The sequence below is a fragment of the Marmota marmota genome, unplaced genomic scaffold (genome assembly GCF_001458135.2).
Source record: "Marmota marmota marmota unplaced genomic scaffold, marMar, whole genome shotgun sequence".
Classification (NCBI taxonomy): Eukaryota; Metazoa; Chordata; class Mammalia; order Rodentia; family Sciuridae; genus Marmota; species Marmota marmota.
The window spans coordinates 479,104-498,154 of record NW_026000081.1 but is presented as its reverse complement, the minus strand read 5'-3'; the positions used below and the strand labels follow the sequence as shown (position 1 = coordinate 498,154).

At 36.5% G+C, this 19,051-nt stretch overlaps 1 protein-coding gene and 1 pseudogene across 13 annotated transcripts in view; both read left to right on the top strand.

Annotated features, from left to right (window-relative positions):
- Window positions 1-2,691: 2,691 nt before the first annotated feature.
- Pde4dipp2 (myomegalin) overlaps window positions 2,692-19,051 on the top strand; it is a 220,159-nt gene continuing 203,799 nt past the window's right edge. For 8 of the 13 annotated variants that reach the window (XM_048815040.1, XM_048815051.1, XM_048815063.1 and 5 more), the window contains exon 1: window positions 10,953-11,310. In XM_048815040.1, coding sequence (XP_048670997.1) covers window positions 11,081-11,310 — 230 coding nt within the window. In that variant the 5' untranslated portion in view covers window positions 10,953-11,080. Of the gene's footprint in view, window positions 2,791-10,952; window positions 11,311-19,051 lie in introns of those variants that run through there. The other 5 variants (XM_048815068.1, XM_048815052.1, XM_048815044.1 and 2 more) reach the window with 2 other exon arrangements.
- LOC125620336 lies at window positions 5,897-8,256 on the top strand (annotated as a pseudogene).

The window sequence follows — 19,051 nt, the reverse complement described above, 5'->3', positions numbered from 1 at the left end:
GGACACAACATCTTCATTTTTATTTTATGTGGTGCTGAGGATGGAACCCAGTGCCCAGTGCATGCCAGGCCAGTGCATTACCGCTTGAGCCACATCCCCAGCCCACACAACATCTTTTTTAATTTTATTTTTATGTGGTGCTGAGGATTGAACCCAGTGCCTGGCACATGCCAGGCGAGCCCGTTACTGCTTGAGCCACATCCCCAGCCCCTATGTATAATTTTTAATTCAACAAAAAACCCTATAAGATTGGATATAAGACTTGGGGAAAAAGCTTCAGAGAGTAATTTTTCCAAAGTAGCGAATGGGAAGAGGATTTGAACTCAGATTCAAGACAAATCCTGGCATGAGTCTTTCTTAACTTTTACTCAGAGATTAAAGGACTTTGCTTTTTTTTTTTGAGAGAGAGAGAGAGAGAGAGAGAGAGAGAATTTTAATATTTATTTTTTAGTTTTCGGCGGACACAAAATCTTTGTTTGTATGTGGTGCTGAGGATCGAACCTGGGCTGTACACAGGCCAGGCAAGCATGCTACAGCTTGAGCCACATCCCCAGCCCCAGGATTTTGGTTTTTTAAATTTACCTTTTTGATTGTCTTCAGTTATGAGGAAAAATAGTATTATTTCATTAGAAGTTTTGGGGAGGAAGACCCAATAAGACCTTGTGATTGACTCCACATGAATGATGAGGGACCAAAATTGATAAGAAACCAGTGGTTCTGTTTACAGATACAGTGAGTGCAATGGAAAGCAACTCATATATGGGAGCTTAAATTGGTAGAATCATAATACATTTAAAATAGGCTATAGTTATAACTTGTTCTAACTTCCCTTTTTTATCCTTAACAAGGACAGGCCTTCTCCACAATCTAAAATGATGGTAATGCGGCCTCTGTTAGAACAATCCCAGTAACTGTGAATTAATGACACAAATATTTTAAATAAGGATACTTCTATGTGAATTAGGAAACAAAGAGAAAACTGTAGTAGGACTGTACAGAGAAGCAAATTTGGGCAAGAGTTTTAGTTCTTTACAGTTCCTAGCCCCAGGCTCTTCTCAAGATCCATATGCATTCCTGCTCTTGGATTCTATAAGATACTCTTGTTTCTTTTTATTAATAATCCCCTTTTTTATTTTTGTCTTGTTATATGTTTCAGCTACTTTGAGATGTTTCTGTTACAACCAAAAAAATTTAATACAGAAATGCAGAGTCAACCCGGACAAACCCCATTTTGGAACAACACTCATACTTGAACTTAAAAAAAAAAAATATTCCTTTTTTAGTTGTAGTTGGACACAATATCTTTATGTGGTGCTGAGAATGGAACCCAGGGCCTCCCACTTGCTAGGCGAGCGCTCTACTGCTGAGCCACAATCCCAGCCCCATACTTGAACTTCCTATGTCTCTGTTTTATTTATTTATTTATTTTTATTGGTTGTTCAAAACATTACGAAGCTCTTGACATATCATATTTCATACATTAGATTCAAGTGGGTTATGTCTGTTTTAAAACACACTAGATGATTTTTGGTATCCCTCAGACACACTGAAATTATTATTCCTGAGGGCTAAGTAGCCTTCAGGAGAAAATTAGAATTATCTCTGTTAGACCTTAGGAACTCTGGAATCTGAGTGGCTTTTACTTGTGACTTGATTGCTATCATCTCATTCACATGCAGGTATTGCCTTCAACTCCTGCGCCCTTTGATCCTTTGAGTAATACCGTATGGTATAATAATGGCTAACTCTGTGATCTGGTAAAAGGAAGGTCTTCAACTAATTTACACTTAAAAAAAAAAGAATAGCCACAAACATTTGTTCAAAATATTACAATTTATAAAGCTCATGTATAGTATACTTTTTGAATAAAATTTGATCACAATCTTCTGAAATGAGTAAAATTCAAGAACTTTGGGGTTTGTAAAATTTCTAGGAGAGAAAGAAAAGGAAACCATAGCTACAGCTGCTAGCAGATTCTGGAAATTTATAAAAAATGTGTAATTCACACATCAAAATCAATATTAAGCTGCTAAAATAGGATACGATTTTTTTTTTTTTGGATAATGGCAGAATCAGAAAGTTGCAGAATTTTTTACAACTGGGATCAAAGAAAGTAATAGAGGCATCCGTTCATTCTTAATTCCCAAATGCCTAATTATATGTCAGACACTGAACTAGTAATAAAGATGCATAAATAATAGACCCATTAACTTGTGTCCCGTATCCACCCACAGACGAAACACTGCTGCCGAGGGAAAGAATTCTGCAGGTAAATGGCAACTCCTGTTTGAATTTAAAAATTATATAAATGGAAAAAGCATTTCTCAGGAGATGGTACTCTTGATAAACAAAATAGCTACTGTATCTGAAAAGATATCCGGTCGTATGCACCAGTATGGCTCACTATTTCAAAAATTTAAAACTTAGAGATTACTACATAGCTGCTAACCTGAGCCTCACACGCTTTAGACCCCACCTCCTGCCTTCACTGCCTGCGAACCCGCTTAATACTCTGCCCTCTGCGGTTCTCCCCGCCCCCTCCCGCCCCCAGTTCTGATTGGTCATTTTTTCCGTGCCAGTCATTTTCAAAAGCTCCGCCTTCAGGCATGGCCATTGGTTATTTCTACGGGGTCCGGAACGGCCCCGCCTCCAGACACTACAGGCACTGGCCCGGATGGAAGCGAGAAGCAGCGCCCCACGTGCATCGACGGGCTCTGTACTGGTGGTTAAATACTAATTATTTTGAAATGCCATTCCTTCTGACCTCCCTAAGGTGGGAGCTCCGTGAAGGTAGGAACGTGTTGGAAGGGAAGGGAAAGAAGAAAGGAACATAGTGTGCATTATGTCAGGTGAAAGCCACTGTTTAAAATAATTACTGCTTTAGAAAGCCTATTTTAAATACTGAGCGATAGCGAAACTTTGCCTGTTAGAAGAAACTGTCTTATAAAACTGCTAATTTCATGGTGTCTGTCTGGTTGTTTTGCTGTGTCAGGAAAGCAGGCAGAGAGCTGGCTCAGCTGGTCTATCCCTTGGAGTTTGGGATGGTGTGAGTTGAGAAAGATAGTTGGTAGATTTGAAAAGCAATTTTTTTTTTCCCTACAAGGCTTAAAACTCGTCCAAGACAGAAAAAAATAATTATTTGCTATTCCCAAGGGTATACCTGGAACCTAGCAAAAATTTTCAGTGTTATGGAAATAAATGAATAAATGGTGTGTCTCAGGGATTGAAAATACTCACTGGTTGTATACTGCACAATTTGCAGTTCTGTACTTAAAGAAGACATATTCATAACTTATTTCTTTCGTTATTTTAATTAGTTATTAAATATTTACTGCTCAACTATTGTGGGTAATACCAGGCACCAGAATACAAAGAGGTGAATACAAAGCATGATGTTTGCTGGTAGAGTTTACATTCCACCTGACTCTGTCTCTCTTCCATTACCTCTAACCCACCTCCAACCCTATTGCTTTCCCAGTTTTCAGTCTGGATTAAAACAACCTTGGAGGGTGAATTTCTTTTCCCTGATTATCCATTCTGATTGCCCTTTACACCTGCAGCTCTACTCCTTTTCTATGGAATCTAAGTGGATTTAGTTATTTCTAGAAGCCATTATAATTTCCTGATCATGATACCTAAACACCATAATCCCAAATGTTGGCATCTTAAAAACTTGAAATCCTTAAAGTCTAACATTCCTCAAATTACAATCCTCAGGATTAACATCCTGAATGTGGAAATCCCTAAAGCCCCAAATCCATAAAATGGTGATTCTCATGGTGGGAAGCTATATAAAGGGGGACAGAAAGCCAAATTCTGAGGAAGGCATTGACCACACAATATGGCAATGATGAAAACTTTAGTTCAAAAATGCATTATTTTTCTCCATTGGAATTATTTAGATTTAGGTTGTCCATCAAAGAATTTCAGATGGCCACAGTTATAAAGAGGATATACACAATTACCAACCATAGTGATGTACATTTTTAAAATTTGCTTTTTGACCTATTTATGAATATGATTCATTTGCTCATAACTGTCCTATGTATATGACTATTCTAATTTACGAAAATGTTTATGTTTACAAAAATATGAATGTTATTATTGCTGATTTTACCAAGTATAATGGCCTGTGCATATTTTTGTATGCTTTCTAAATAAATTCCCTTTTAAGAATGTAAATAAATATCTCTTTATTTTTGGTGCCCCATACATGCTAAGCATGCACTCTATTACTAAGCTGCAACCATAGCCTGAAAAAAAATGTCTTTTAAAAGAAAATTTGAATTAGTTATTCTGGAATTACAGTTTTGGGATTTTGGTCTTTGGTGTTTAATAATTGGGATTATGGTCCAAACTGTTACTCACTATGATTTTAAAGAGTTTATTGCTAGGTCATTATAGTCAGACCTATTAATCTGCATTTTCCCTTTGTGTCCTCCTTATTTCTGGCACTCAGAGGCTGATTTGACTGTGAGCTCTATTCAATGACATAATTTCCACATTCTCTCTTTTTTTTAAAAAAATATTTATTCTAACTAGGTATATATGACACCAGAATGTATTTTGATTCATTGTATACAAATGCATCACAACATTTCATTTCTGTGGATATAGTGTTCCACCATATGTGCAGTCATACATGTACGTAGGGTAATGATGTCCATCTCATTCTACCATCTTTCCTGCCCCCATACCCCCTTCCCTCCCCTCTCTCCCCTTTGCCCAGTCAAAGTTCCTCCATTTTTCCATGCCCTCCTGCATTATGGATCAGCATCCACTTATCAGAGAGAACGTTCGGCCTTTGGTTTTTGGCTTACTTCGTGCAGCATTATAGTCTCCAACTCCATTCATTTACCTGCAAATGCCATAATTTTATTCTCTTTTAATGCTGAGTAATATTCCATTATGTATATATACCACAGTTTCTTTATCCATTCATCCATTGAAAGGCATCTAGGTTGCTTTCACAGTTTAGCTATTGTGAGTAGAGCTGCTTTAAATATTGATGTGGCTGTGTTACTGTAGTATACTGATTTTAAGTCCTTTGGGTATAGACCAAGGAGTCGGATAGCTGGATCAAATGGTGGTTCCATTCCAAGTTTTCTAAGGAATCTCCATTCTGCATTTCAGAGTGGTTGCTCCAATTTGCAGTCCTACCAGCAATGTATGAGTGTGTCTTTCCCCCCACATCCTCGCCAACACTTATTGTTGTTTGTATTCTTGATAACTGCCATTCTGATTGGTGTGAGATGAAATCTTAGAGTAGTTTTGATTTGCATTTCTCTAATTATTAGAGATATTGAATATTTTTTCATATTCTCTTTTGTGTGGACATTTCCAGCCTTTGGCATGACAACTCACACCACTGTCTAATGCTGTGGAATTGCTTAGACCTCTGAAACCTGTTTTATGAAGTCTCCTTTGTTTCATATAAAGAATTGTCTTCAGCAAATTTCTGAATTGAAACAGCTTCTATGATTTCTGAGAGATATTGGTGTTTTTTTTCTACATGAGGTTTGCTAAAATTCTGGAGTCTAAGGGTCCATGTTTTTTATCATTTTTAGAAAATTCTTTGTCTTTATTTCTTTAAATACTGCTTCTATACCATTTGCTCCCCTCTCCTTCAGGAACTAAAATTACACATGTTAGACTTTTTTGGCTGTGTGCCATTAGCCTGTTGTATTCTCTTGATTTTCTCTCTCCTTTAGTTTGTTTACCTGCCTTCCAGCTCACTAATCCTGACTTCTACTGTACTGAGACTGTTGTGAAATACCCACAATGGGTTCTAATTTCCTGTTATTGTAATTTTTAGTTTTAGAATATCCATCTGATATTTTAAATTCCAATTCTATATTTTCATACAGTTATTTATTTATTTATTTATTTATTTATTATGTGGTGCTGAGGATCAAACCCAGTGCCTCACATGTGCTAGGCAAGCACACTACCACTGAGCTACAACCCCAGCCCTTGAGTTCTATATTGAGGCAAATTATCCATCTTTTTACCTTTGTCCATCTTTTCCATTGTTTTCTTATACTTAGTAAGCTTAGTTGTTTAAAGTTCCTGTGAACCCTAGTATCTGGTTCTGACTCTATTAGCACTTTTTTCTTAGTGTTTAGTCATTTGGATTTGAATTTTAGCCTGGTCCATTATTTTATATTGGATTTGGACATTGTGTTTGAAAAATTTGTTAGGCTCTGGATAATGTTGTCTACCTCTAAAAAGTTAATCTTTCTTCTATTTTTTTTCTTCAATGCTGGGGATCAAACCCAGGACCTTGCCCATGTTAGGCAAGCACTCCACTTCTGAGCTACATTCCCATCCCTAGTTTTCTTCTGGAATGTAGAGGAGTACTGGAAGGTTATTTTGACCTTGTAAAACCTTGGTTTTAAGCTTTGTTTTTAAGCTTTCTTATATTTAAATATTATATTGCCTTAATTCCAAAGTTCTGATCCTTTTGGGCCCTGGATGTCTCTATACCTTGTATAGGCTTGAAGTCCCATCTTCTGTTGGGTGCTGAAATCATTACTTGGTTCCTTAGACTCTATAAACTATGTTTTCTAGTGGATTTTTGGATTTTGTTTTGTGCATACTAAGTTTAGGAACTGATTTTGTTGTCAAAGTAAGCCACTATATTGATCAGAGTTTCTATCTACATTAATGAACTCCTTTTCTGCAGTTTCCTCCTCTTTTGGTGTTTGCCCTCAATCCTAGCCATTTTGGCAGCCCTAAACTTTGACCTTTTTACTCCTCAGCTTAGAAATATTGCTGCCTTTTACTTAGCTGTTATTCTTTTGCTTTTAGTTTTGAAAATTCTCTCAGGATAGAAATCCTAGGGAACACTGTGCTCATGTAGTATCTTTTAAGGGATCATACATTTAAATCCTGTGTGTTTTGGCAACTCTTCAATGCCTTCCAAGAGTTGTTCATGTAAACTTTATATATAAGCCCTATGTTAGAGGTTTCTAGTGCAGCAACTGCTAGAACTGCATGGAGGTCTAAGCTGGATGGATGTGTGGTACATTCCCCCTGCAAGGAAATACTTGCCCGGTGCTTTCTCATTTGTACCTGGACTCCATTTTAGATCTTGTAGCGGAATCACCTAAGAAGAGAAATTCCACATGAGAAAAAGCGTTTAAATCTGGAACACTTATTTGCAGCTGGAAATGGGAAATGGACTATCAGACTAGACTTTTATTCTTCATTTTAGTCCTTTCTCATTGTTATTCTGGTTTTGGACTGGGTTGGAAAGACAACTGTTTTATACAGGCTGCAATTCAATGAATTTGTAAATATTGTACCTACCTAAGGATTTATCACTGAGAAAATTGAGGTAATCTTGGAAAATTCTAAAACAGTCACTTTCCACTCTGGGGATGTTGGTAGTCAGGAGAAATGAAGAACACCATGAAAGTCATATGCCAGATGCACAGAGGGCATTTGTTGCTATGGACTCCATTAATGTTGAAAGGATTGAAAAAGCTGAAAACAGAATTTCAGAAAATAACAGGGATATTAGAAAATCAAGGAACCCCTGTATTTACAGTTGCTAGCAAACAAGACCCAAGGAACTCACTGTCTCTCATAGAAATTGAAAAATGGTTAGCAAGCTCATAAATTCCTTGGCATTTGCAGCCTAATGGTGCAATCATAGGAGAGGGACGAAGAGCAAGACTTGAGAAACTATACAACATGATAATTAAAAGAAGAAAAATGTTGCGGCAACAGAAAAAGAAAAGATGAATAGCAATACCTATAACATTTGTGTAGAGTAGGTTTTCGCTGGTCTGATTTTGGTAAATGAAGAGTGTCTATAGCTTGCTTTGCTTGGATGCTATTATGTTTTGTTGAACAATCAGATGCCCAACTGATTTGCCTTGTGGAAGATGAGTAAATGCAGTGCTTCTTAGAGTTATCTCTTCTCCATACCCCACAAATATATTGGTCTTACCATTTTGGGACACCAAGCAAGGATAGTAAATTGACCAGAAAATAGTTGTGGAAGTTTGACCTGAAGTTAGTAAAATAAAACGTTGACGAGTGTCTGTTTGTGTTTATATCTTTTGGGGGAAGCCTTTGCAAAGAAATTGCATGCAAGGCTTTGTATGTTAAGATAAAATGCTAATGAATGCATACTTAAGGTATACATACACATTATATGTGTGTACACATTTACACAGTTACATTGATCACACTGGGACAGGGAGGAAGTATTTCCTTTTTTAAATTTTGGCCAAGTGATTTTTTTTTTAAAGGAAGGGAGGGAGGGAGAGAGAGAATTTTTTAATATTTATTTTTCAGTTTTTGGTGGACACAACATTTTTATTTTATGTTTATGTGGTGCTGAGGATCGAACCCAGCGCCCCGCGCATGCCAGGCGAGCGCGTTACACTTGAGCCACATCCCCAGCCCAAGTGATTTTTTTTTTTGATCGCATGATAATTAGTTTTTTTTGTAGTTGTAGATGGACAGAATGCCTTTATTTTTTGTATATGGTGCTAAGGATCAAACCCAGTGCCTTGTATATGCTAGGCAAGTGCTATGCCTCTGAGCTATAGCCACAACCCTGGCCAAGTGATTTTTGACATTTTCTGGAATCAAATACTGTAATGCTCTCTCTTAATTCTAGACAGTTAATTCAGTCTAACTTTAATAAGGGATTTGAGGTAAAAAATAAACCTTATATAAAGTTTATATATTGTACATATAGTTATTTATTATTAATTATTTTTCATATTTTATTCCACTCCCTTTCTCCATAGTGGGAAGGTTAAATTGATACATGCTATTCCATCTTGACTAGAGTTGGAAATCTCATATTTCATAGCTTTTGGGTTTGCTTTTTGTAGTTTAAGATGGCATATTATTTTCAAATTACAGAGAACCAATCCTTTTAATTTGGATATTAAATAAAATCTATCACTTGTCTGTGGGTAAGGCCAAAGTTTGAGTCTCTGAAATCTAAGGCTGTGGACAAAATTTAGGTATTTTATACATCTAGAGTCATGTAATAGGATTACTCTCAGCTTATGTGCAGATAAACCACATAAATCCAAGAATTTGGCTCTACCACTCAGACCACTGGGCATAAATGCACAGGTACAGACAATACCATTTATACAGGTTAAGTGGAATTGGAGTTGTGCAATATGGTGTCCTTAATGCCAGTTTCTTTTTGGCCTTTGAACTGGATTCCTTTGGAAAACACCAACAACCACCACCAAAACTACTTGGGGCTGGGATGTAGTTCAGTGGTAGAGCACTTGCCTGTATGCATGAGGCCCTAACTTCAATCCTAGCACCACAAAAAAAATAAAAATTAAAAAATAATAAAGCTACCAAACTATGTGGGACAACTGATCCAGCACTGCCTTGCTATGCCAAGTGTGAAATTCACCAGGACTTGTGGAAGAACAGCTTCAGTTAAGCAATAAGAGTAGAAGCATTATTGCAGTGCATTAGGAAGTAAAGAATATGAAGTCAGGAAGTATGGAAATCAAATGAGTGTACTGTATCTAAGAAAATTGGATGTAAAAGGAAGTGAGAGGCTAGAGACTTTATTTTAGGGATGAGGAAACAACATATGTTTATGGACTGGAGATGGACCTAATGAAGAAGGAAAGGTAGAAGATATAAGGACAAGAAGAGATAATTAAGAATTTCCTTGTCAAGCAATAAGATGAATAGCCCAGATAAGATAGATTGGAAAAAGGATAAGGAGAAAGATACAGATTAAGTTAAGAAGTTTGAAAGAATAATGAGGTATTTGATAATTCATTCTCTGAAGTCAACTGGAATCATTATGGGAAGGACTAAAGATAAAGAAGTTGAATTAGAGACAGGATGAACCAGAGATAAATCTCTGACAACATACAGGCTTGGGGCTGGGGCAGCTGGATGGATGATAGTGCTGGGGTTAAAAAATAGAGGACCGGGCTGGGGATGTGGCTCAAGCGGTAGCGCACTCGCCTGGCATGCGTGCGGCCCAGGTTCGATCCTCAGCACCACATACAAACAAAAATGTGTCCGCCGAAAACTAAAAAAAATAAATATTAAAAAATTCTCTCTCTAAAAAAAAAAAAAAAAAAAAAAAAATAGAGGACCAAGCCAGCAGATTTGGGAGGAAAGATGAGTTAGAATGAGTTCCACTTTGTTCACATTGAGTTCATCAACAATAATGGTAATTGTCTTTGAATCTTAAGACCGTGGTATACAACTTCAAAGGTAAACCTTGTTCCTTTATTATGTGTAGACCATTTTAGTGGAAAATAGTTTCAGCTTTACTGGAGACTTAAGGAGTCGCTGTTCTTCAGAGACATATGTAGAATGAAAGAAATGGGCTTTTACAATGAACATTTAGTGGAGGATTTTTTAACCTATGATTTTTTTTAAAGATGAAAACACTTGAATTAGTGGACAACAAAATACATATATATATTTTACTATGAATTTTTAATGAAAAATGGCAATCTGTTCAGGAGCACATTTTTGCAGTATCTAAAAGGAAAGTTCAAAGGAAAAGCAGATTTTAGGAGAGAGGGCAAGGAGGAAAGAGGAAGCAAAGAGGATAGCCAACAGACTGGAGCAGTGATTCTAAGGAGCTAATAACAGGTAAAATGAATACAGAGGGTAACTGAGTTAGCGTGAGGACAAAAAGGGGAAATATTGAGAAAAGGATTGAGAACAGGAGAAACGTATTCGAGGTTAGAAACTGAGAAGGTGACATTGGAGTGCACAGAAAGGCAGGAGTGGGGTCTAGAAATGGAAAACAAACAAACAAACAAACAAAAAAACTACAGGTTGAAGTAGGGAATAAAGAAAGAAAGGGGAGATGATAGGGAATGAAGGGAAAAGGAGGTGTTTGTAGAAGAAGGACCAAGCCATCTATCTGGGCGGAGCAGTAGGCTGAGCAGCCTCAGAGGAGGCTGGGTCTGACCACATTTCCTCCAGCACATTGGCAGCTGAAGTGAAAGCTCATGCATGCTCAGAGGATGCACCTGGGCAGTCCGGGAAGGCTAGGAAAGCCCAGCAAGGACTACTAACTAGCACTGGTGTGGCCAGGGCCGGGAAATCCATGAAGAGGACAGACAACGTGTCCTGCTGTCGCCAATGCGACTGTGGCTGCTGCCGCCCGGCGTCTCGCCGGACTCACCACACGCCTCACTGGTTTGGGGACGCGGTGCGAGTCCCACAGTCCCTGCGGCAGCACCCCAGCCGGGAAAGACGACGCCCGGAGCCGGTCGGGAGCTGGGCAGTGGCTGCAGAGGAGGAAGAAGCAGCCTCTGTGGGCGCCCCTTGGATGAGGTGAGGGCGTGGGCAGCTCCTGCCGCTGGAGCCGGGGAAGCAGAGGACCGCGCCCTGGCGTGCGGTGAGCTGGGCTGGAGAACTGCGGGGCCGGAGGTCCCAACTCCTGGGAGAGGTTGGCGCCCAGTGACAGTCTCTTCAGTGAGGGTGGAGGGCACCGGTGGTAATCAGGGTCCGCGGTGATAGGAGGACAGTGGTGAGTTCCTAGAAAAAAAAGAAGTGGCGCTGGTTTGTACCCGAGAAAGCTCGGGAAACCCTGCTCTTACCCTAAGGTCTTCGCTTGATTTGATCTGCTGCTCTGATGGTGGTGAGGTTGAAGGCTGTGCTTGTTGGACTGAGGCAAAGGAGAGATGAACACAGGGCTCAAAGCCGTGCTAGGATGGAAACGTTAGGGATAATCACAGAAGATAAAGGATCAGGAAATGTGCTCGAATTGCCTTTTCTTTCCTTACGCCTCTTCTTTTTTGGATATTTATCTTAGATGTAGACAACAGGGTGGTATTGGTGACGGTTCTTTTTTCCAGGCTAGCTACCTTTTCCCCTGCAGAGCTGGAGCCTGCCTGTTGGCCGATGTGCAGGACAAGCTTCACCTAAACCCAGTCCTTTCCTCTCTTCTGGCCTGGAAGACTGACAGATTAAGCCCAATTTTCTTCATGTAGCAGCAGCAAGATGAAAATCTGTCATGCGTAAGATTTCCTGGAGAAGAGACAGATTGTGAAACAAACACATTCTTGTCATAGATTGTTTATCTTTTTCTTTCATGGGAAGCCTGTACTGTAAATCAAGCCACAAAACAGTAATGTTTTCAGTCTGTAAACTGCCATTAACTAAATGGGATCTTTAAAAAATTACTTCATTTCTTTAGGCCTCAATTTCCTATGCAAAAAATTGAGATTTGGATTAAAAAGAGTATTAACTATAAAACTAAATATTAATTGGATTAGTATTTTATGGTCAGGATTCTGCTGTAGTTGTGAACTAGAGTCCTTAGTTTATTTAAAAAACAAAACAAAACTTGATTGTTTTATTCATCACACTACCCACTGTCTATACAAGAAAATGGAGTCAAAGACATTCAGTTAACAGTGCTTAAAGGAATCGCATTTCTATTAAGGAATTCATAATTAATAACTGCTCTTAAGAGTAAGAAAGCAAGAAATATTCATTATTTGATTTTTTAAAAAATTACATGAAAATTTAACCCAAATATAATTAATTATTTTAAAAAATGTGTCTGTGGGATAGTGAATATTTTTTCATGAACTACTTTGAAATTTTTTAAAAGCTTGGAATAAAAAAATTAATATGTCTATATCTATACCTATATCTATAATTTCAAGGCTTCTTGAGCATTTTACATATTCTAAGTTAATTTTTTATCTGGAAAGAAATATTAATACTGAAAAATTATAAAGTAGATCATCTTCTTATAAAGGTATAATTTTTCTCATTATCCTTGGAATCAAAACTTTATGTGTTTAAATTTTGATTCTCTAAATTGTGGTTTTGTTTGTTTTTGTGGTGCTGAGAATCAAACCTGGGGCCACATATGCTAGGCAAGCACTCTACCATAGAGCTACATTCCCAGCCCTGTGGTTTAATTATGAAAATTGGAAGCAAATATTCATTGTTTCTTAAATAGTTACTCATCTGACAAACTACCTCTACATTCATCTTAGTTGATGTAATGATAAATCTTGAAATGTTTAATTTGAGAATTCCTGAAAAATTTTAAACAGTTTTAGAAACTACACAGAAGTGTTGCTACTCTGGCCTTCATTTAAAAATCAATTCTATATTAGCTATAAACTTCTAATGCTATATTAGGTATAGCATTAGAAGTTTAATGAATATTAGAAGCTTGTGCATAGGAAATCATGTTTTGGTATAATTTTCTAAATCTCAAATCACCTAAAAAATTTAAGAAAGCAGCTTTGCATATTATCCAGATTCAGTTTACTTGTGTTAATTATTGAGCAATGATGGTGGTAGCTGATACAATACTTGATACAAAATTACCCTCAGGTAGCTCAGAATCTACATTTCTAAACTACACTGATGTATCCATAGTATGGAGTAAGTTCTGTAACAGAAAAATGAATTAAGGAAATAAAAATAAATTTTAAAAGTATCTCCTGGGAAAGCTGGCCAATTGTGTCTCAAGAGGCCATAAAAAGTATCATTCTTTTGGAAAACAGTCAAAATTGGTGTTAAAACTTCAGTCTGTTTCTTAAACTGATAAACTCACAGAATTACTATATAAACTCAGAATTATTAATTTATAATAAGGTTTTTTTAATGTTAGGAGACTAGTTTTTTTCTTATTCCAGTTAAGTCTCTCATCATATATGCCATATTAGGAAGCCAAATTATAACCAAGAAGTTGTGAGATTTGCATTTACTGCAAGATAAATTAATCAGTGGATTCTAATTTTTAGAAAATTTGATAGCTTCAAATAGTATTAAAGAACTTCCCTTGGAAGTGAGTGTCCATTGATTCTCAGCCTTCCTTCTTATGTACCCAGTTTTTTTTTAATATCTCTGACATGTAAGTATTTAAGTGAGTTTATTGTCTATTTGGTTTGGGAATTTTTATGTCTATTTCAAGTGTCTGAACATTTCTCTGAATCAGTTGGTCTTAATTGTAAAATTTAAATTCCAAATGGCAAGTGTCTTAGCCTGTGTTGTGCTGCTATATATTGCATAATATCTGTTACTGGATAATTGATAAAGAACAGAGATGTATTTCCTGTGGTTCTGAAGGCTCAGAAGTCCAAGATCAAGGGGCTGGCATCTGGCGAGGGCCTTCTTACTGCAACATTATATAGCAGAAGATGGATGGGCAAGAGAGCACTTGAGAGAGAAAACAGGCAAGAAGGGCCAAACTTGTTTTTATAACAAACCCACTCTTGTGTTAACTAATTTACTCTCGACATTAATTCATTCATAACAGGAGAACCCTCATGGCCTATTCACCTCTTATTAGGCCCCACCTTCAACACTCTTGCTCTGGGGATTAAATACATACACTTTGAAAGATCATTCAAACCATAGCACCAACTTCATTATCTTTAGGTAAAGTTCATGACAGGGTAGGGCAGTGGGATTGGAGGGCTGTATTACAGAACTTGCATGCTGTCAGGATGCAAGTTAATTGCACCTACATAGAGTGCAAAGAGGCAGTAGTGTGTTAGATATTTATTCAGAAACTGGTTGAATTAGAATTGAAAGTAAAAACTAATTCAGATGAAAGGGATAACTAATATTTATCCATAGGAACTTTGGGAGAGGGCAGGGGATTAGCAAGGATGGTGGAATGTGATGGACATCATTATCCAAAGTACATGTATGAAGACACGAATTGGTGTCAATATACTTTATATACAACCAGAGATATGAAATATTGTTCTATATGTGTAGTAAGAATTGTAATGCGTTCCGCTGTCATTTTTTAAAAAATTGATAAAAAGTTAAAATTAAAAAATTAAAATTATCATTTTAAGAGTTTAAAGGCAAATGCTGATTTTTTTCCACAAGAAAAAATGCTTCAAGAAACCTATTCTGAAAGAAAAGAATTTTGAAAGTTTGAAACTAAGCATTCTATTCTCTTAACAAGTTACTGTGATTCATATGATATTTGTAACATCATGCTTTTTAATATTTATTATTTTAGTTGGACACAATACCTTTGTTCCATTCATTTATTTTTATGTGGTGCTGAGGATTGAACCCAGGGCCCTGTGTGTGCTAGGCAAGCACTGTACCAACTGTACCACTGAGCCACAATCCCAGCCCTGTAATAGCATACTTTTTATTTAAGTTTGTTTAGAAACTTACCACAAGAAGACTTATAAAAACTGCAGTTTTTAACTATTGGAACTCAATATATAGTTAGTTTTAGTGATGTCTGCATTATTTAAGATCAGTGAAACAAATCATACACAGTCCAGTCAGTGGACTTACATTTAGTAGTTCAAACTATTTTATGTATTATCTATAATTTACATGTAAGTATCCTATTTGACTGAGATGGCAATTATTAGGATAACTGAAATTCTGAACCAGTATTTTTTTTTAGAGAGAGAGAGAGAGAGAGAGAGAGAGAGAGAGAGAATATTTTAATATTTATTTTTTTTAGTTTTCGGCAAACACAACATCTTTGTTTGTATGTGGTGCTGAGGATCGGACCCGGGCTACATGCTTGCCCGGCGAGCGTGCTACCGCTTGAGCCACATCCCCAGCCCAAGCCGGTATTTTTTTTAAATCCAAAAGCAAACTAAAATTTACTAGATACAGAAGCTCTCAATAGTTGCCATTCTCCTTTTTTTTTCCCTTAAAAGGCTAGACTCAGACTGTATTTTAAATTGTGCAACAAAACAAAGCAAAACAAAACAGCTTTGATTTGTGCTATCACATTTTTACCTTTATTATTCTCAGTTTACTATAAATGATACCTAAATTCTAAAGAGCCTAGTTATACTAATATAACCTTAAAGAAAAGTAAAAGAATGAGAATTTTTATTTATCTTCTATTTTGTTTAAGTATTTAAAGAAGTAAAGTACTCGAAAACAAATTCTGAAGTTTCAAAATGGAAAATGAATTTTAAATACTTATGATCCCATTGTCTATTGGTGATACTGTCACTGGATAAATGAATAAATGAAAATAAACATTCTCATACCTCGAAATTTATATATTTTTAAGTGTACAGCATTAAATGCATCCATGTTATTTTGCTTAGAGTATTTTCATCTTACACACTGAAACTTTGTATCTATTAAAAAATGTTTCCTCTCCCCCTTCCCTCAAGCCCCTGACAATCACTGTTCCATTTTTGTCTTTGAATTTGACTATATAGGGTACTTCATATAAATGGAATCGTTCAATATCTGTCCTTTTTGTGTCTGGACTATCTGGTTTACTTCATTTAGCATAATATCTTTCAATCAATTTTCAAGTCAATCCATCTTGTAGACAGATCAGAATTATATTCTATTTTTTAAGGCTGAATAATACTCCAGTGTATGTATATATTGTATTTTGTTTATCTATTCATTGCTGATGGACTTTTGTATTGTTTCCATCTTTTGGCTACTGTGAACAAATGCTGCTATGAACATGGGTGTACAAATATCTGAGTCCTGTTTTTAATCCTTTTGTGTGGGTGTATGACCAGAATTGAAACTTCTGGATCACATGGTAATTCTATGTTCAATATTTTTTAGTTTTTTTTTTCCCCTCCTTGTTTGAGACAGATCTTGCTATGTTTCCCTGGCTGGTCTCAAACTCATGGGCTCAAGTGATCTTCTCTGCTCAGGCTCCAGAGTGGCTGGGACTATGGGTGTATGTTTAATTTTCCTGAGGAATTGTTATCTTACTTTCCACAGTGGCTGTACATTCCCACCAATGATGCAAATCCAGTTTCTTTCTGCCATCACCAACAGTTTTTATTTTCAGTATTTTTTGTTTGTTTGTTTGTTTTAGTTGTTGCTTTTGGTAATAGCCATCCTACTGGGTATAAAGTAGAATCTCTGATTTTGATTTGCCTTTCCCTACAGATTAGTGCTATGAGAAATATTTTTAAAGTTTCATATTTATTCCCATATTTAACCTTTCCAATGTTTTTCATTAGTTTGTTTAGATCTCAATTCCATCTTGTATCATATGCCTTTTGTCTGAAAGAATTCCTTTGGTATTTTTTATTCATTCTGCAGATATGCTGGTGGGGGAATTCTTTCAGCTTTTGTTTGAGAAAAGTCTGATAAAATCTTTCTTTCACCTTCATATTTGAAAGATATTTTTGCTAGTTATTAGGACTGACTATACAATGCCTTTTATTTGTATCATGGGATCCAATGCAAAATAAAAATGTGGCATCTTCTTGTGGTGCAGACTTTATTAAGAATTTTAAACCATCAACAGCAGAACATTAAACTAAGCACCATCCTTCTAAGCACAGGACCTTGCGTGTACAAGTTGCACATTCATGAATCCTACTTTTGCTGGTGATAGAATTCTAGTTGACCCCTCTTCCCCCTTTTTTTCTTTCATTACTTCAAATGTACTGCTTTGTTGTCTTATAGGCTGCTATTTTTTTAAAATGAGAATTCTGTTCTCATTCTTGTCTTCATTCCTCTTTATGAGATAGGTCTTTTTTTCTTCTCCTGAATGCTTTTAAGATTTTATTACTGGTCTTTATTAACTTAATTGCAAGTTGTCTTGGTGTAGCTATTTTCATGTTTCTTGTGCTTTGGGTTTGCTCAGCTTATTGGATCTCTCTGTTTATAGTTTTCATTATAGTTGGAAAATTTTTAGCATTATTTCTTTTTTTTTTAATCTAAAATATTTCCCATTTACTCCCAAACTAGCATCCGAATTTTATTTTATTTATTTATTTATTTATTTATTTATTTATTTATTTATTGGTTGTTCAAAACATTACAAAGCTCTTGACATATCATATTTCATACATTTGATTCAGGTGGGTTTTGAACTCCCAATTTTACCCCAAATACAGATTGCAGAATCACGTCGGTTACACATCTACCTTTTTATATAATGCCCTATTAGTAACTGTTGTATTCTGTTACCTTTCCTATCCTCTACTATCTCCCCTCCCCTCCCCTCCCATCTTCTCTCTCTACCCCATCTACTATAATTCATTTCTCTCCTTGTTTATTTTCCCATTCCCCTCACAAGCTCTTATATGTAATTTTGTATAACNTCCATTGTGTATAAATGCCACATTATTTCTTTAGAAAATTTTGTTGCCCCTTCTAACTCCTTTCCTTTGAGGACTTCAGTAACACGTATACTATATCACTTGAATTTTTCCCACAGACCACTGATCTTTTTTTCCCCTCCTTGTTTTATTTTGGATCATTTCTACTATGTATTCAAGTCTACTGACCTTTTTTTTTTTATCTAAGCATCTAATCTGCTCTTAATCCCCATTCAGTGTATTTTTCACCTCGTATCTTTTTTCATCTCTAGAAGTTTTTAACTTCCATGTATTTTTATTTATCTTGATTGTTCTTTATTCTACCTTCTTGAAAATATGAAATGCTGCAATAACTTCCAATTCTACTTCTGTGTCAGTTTATGTGTCTAGTGGTTGATTGCTCACTTCATTTTGAGTAGTTTTCCTGATTCTTGGTGTGCCTGGTAATATTTGATAGATACCACATATTAGGCATTTTACCATTAGGTTCTAGATAATGTCACATTCCTATAAATATTCTTGAACTTTATTCAGTTAAGTTAGTTGGAAACTAATTTTGGGTCTTGTTTTTAAGCTTTATTAGATGGATTCAAAGCAGCATTTCATACAGGGTTAATTTTTCCTACTATCTGGGTGAAATTCTTCTGAGTACTGTACCCAATATTCCAGGAATTAAGACTTTTCTGACTTTAATGGATGGGGAGAAAACTATTTCTACCCTTGTGTGAGCCAAGAGGATTGTTCCCTCTGAATTGCTCCTACAGGTCTTAACCCAACCTGAGTGGTTTCCTCACATAAATATGCTGACCAGTACTCAGCTAAATGCTCAGTGGGACCCCTTGCAAATCTCTGGAATTTTCTCTTCTTTCTTTTACTTTGCCCTATGAACTCCAGCTCCCCGAGCCTTTTCAAATCCTATCATGAGTACCACAACTTAGACTGCTGCATTCTGTCTGGATTCCATCTCCTGCCACTATGGCCTGCTAACTCTCTTCCAGATAGTAAGATAGGGCACTTGT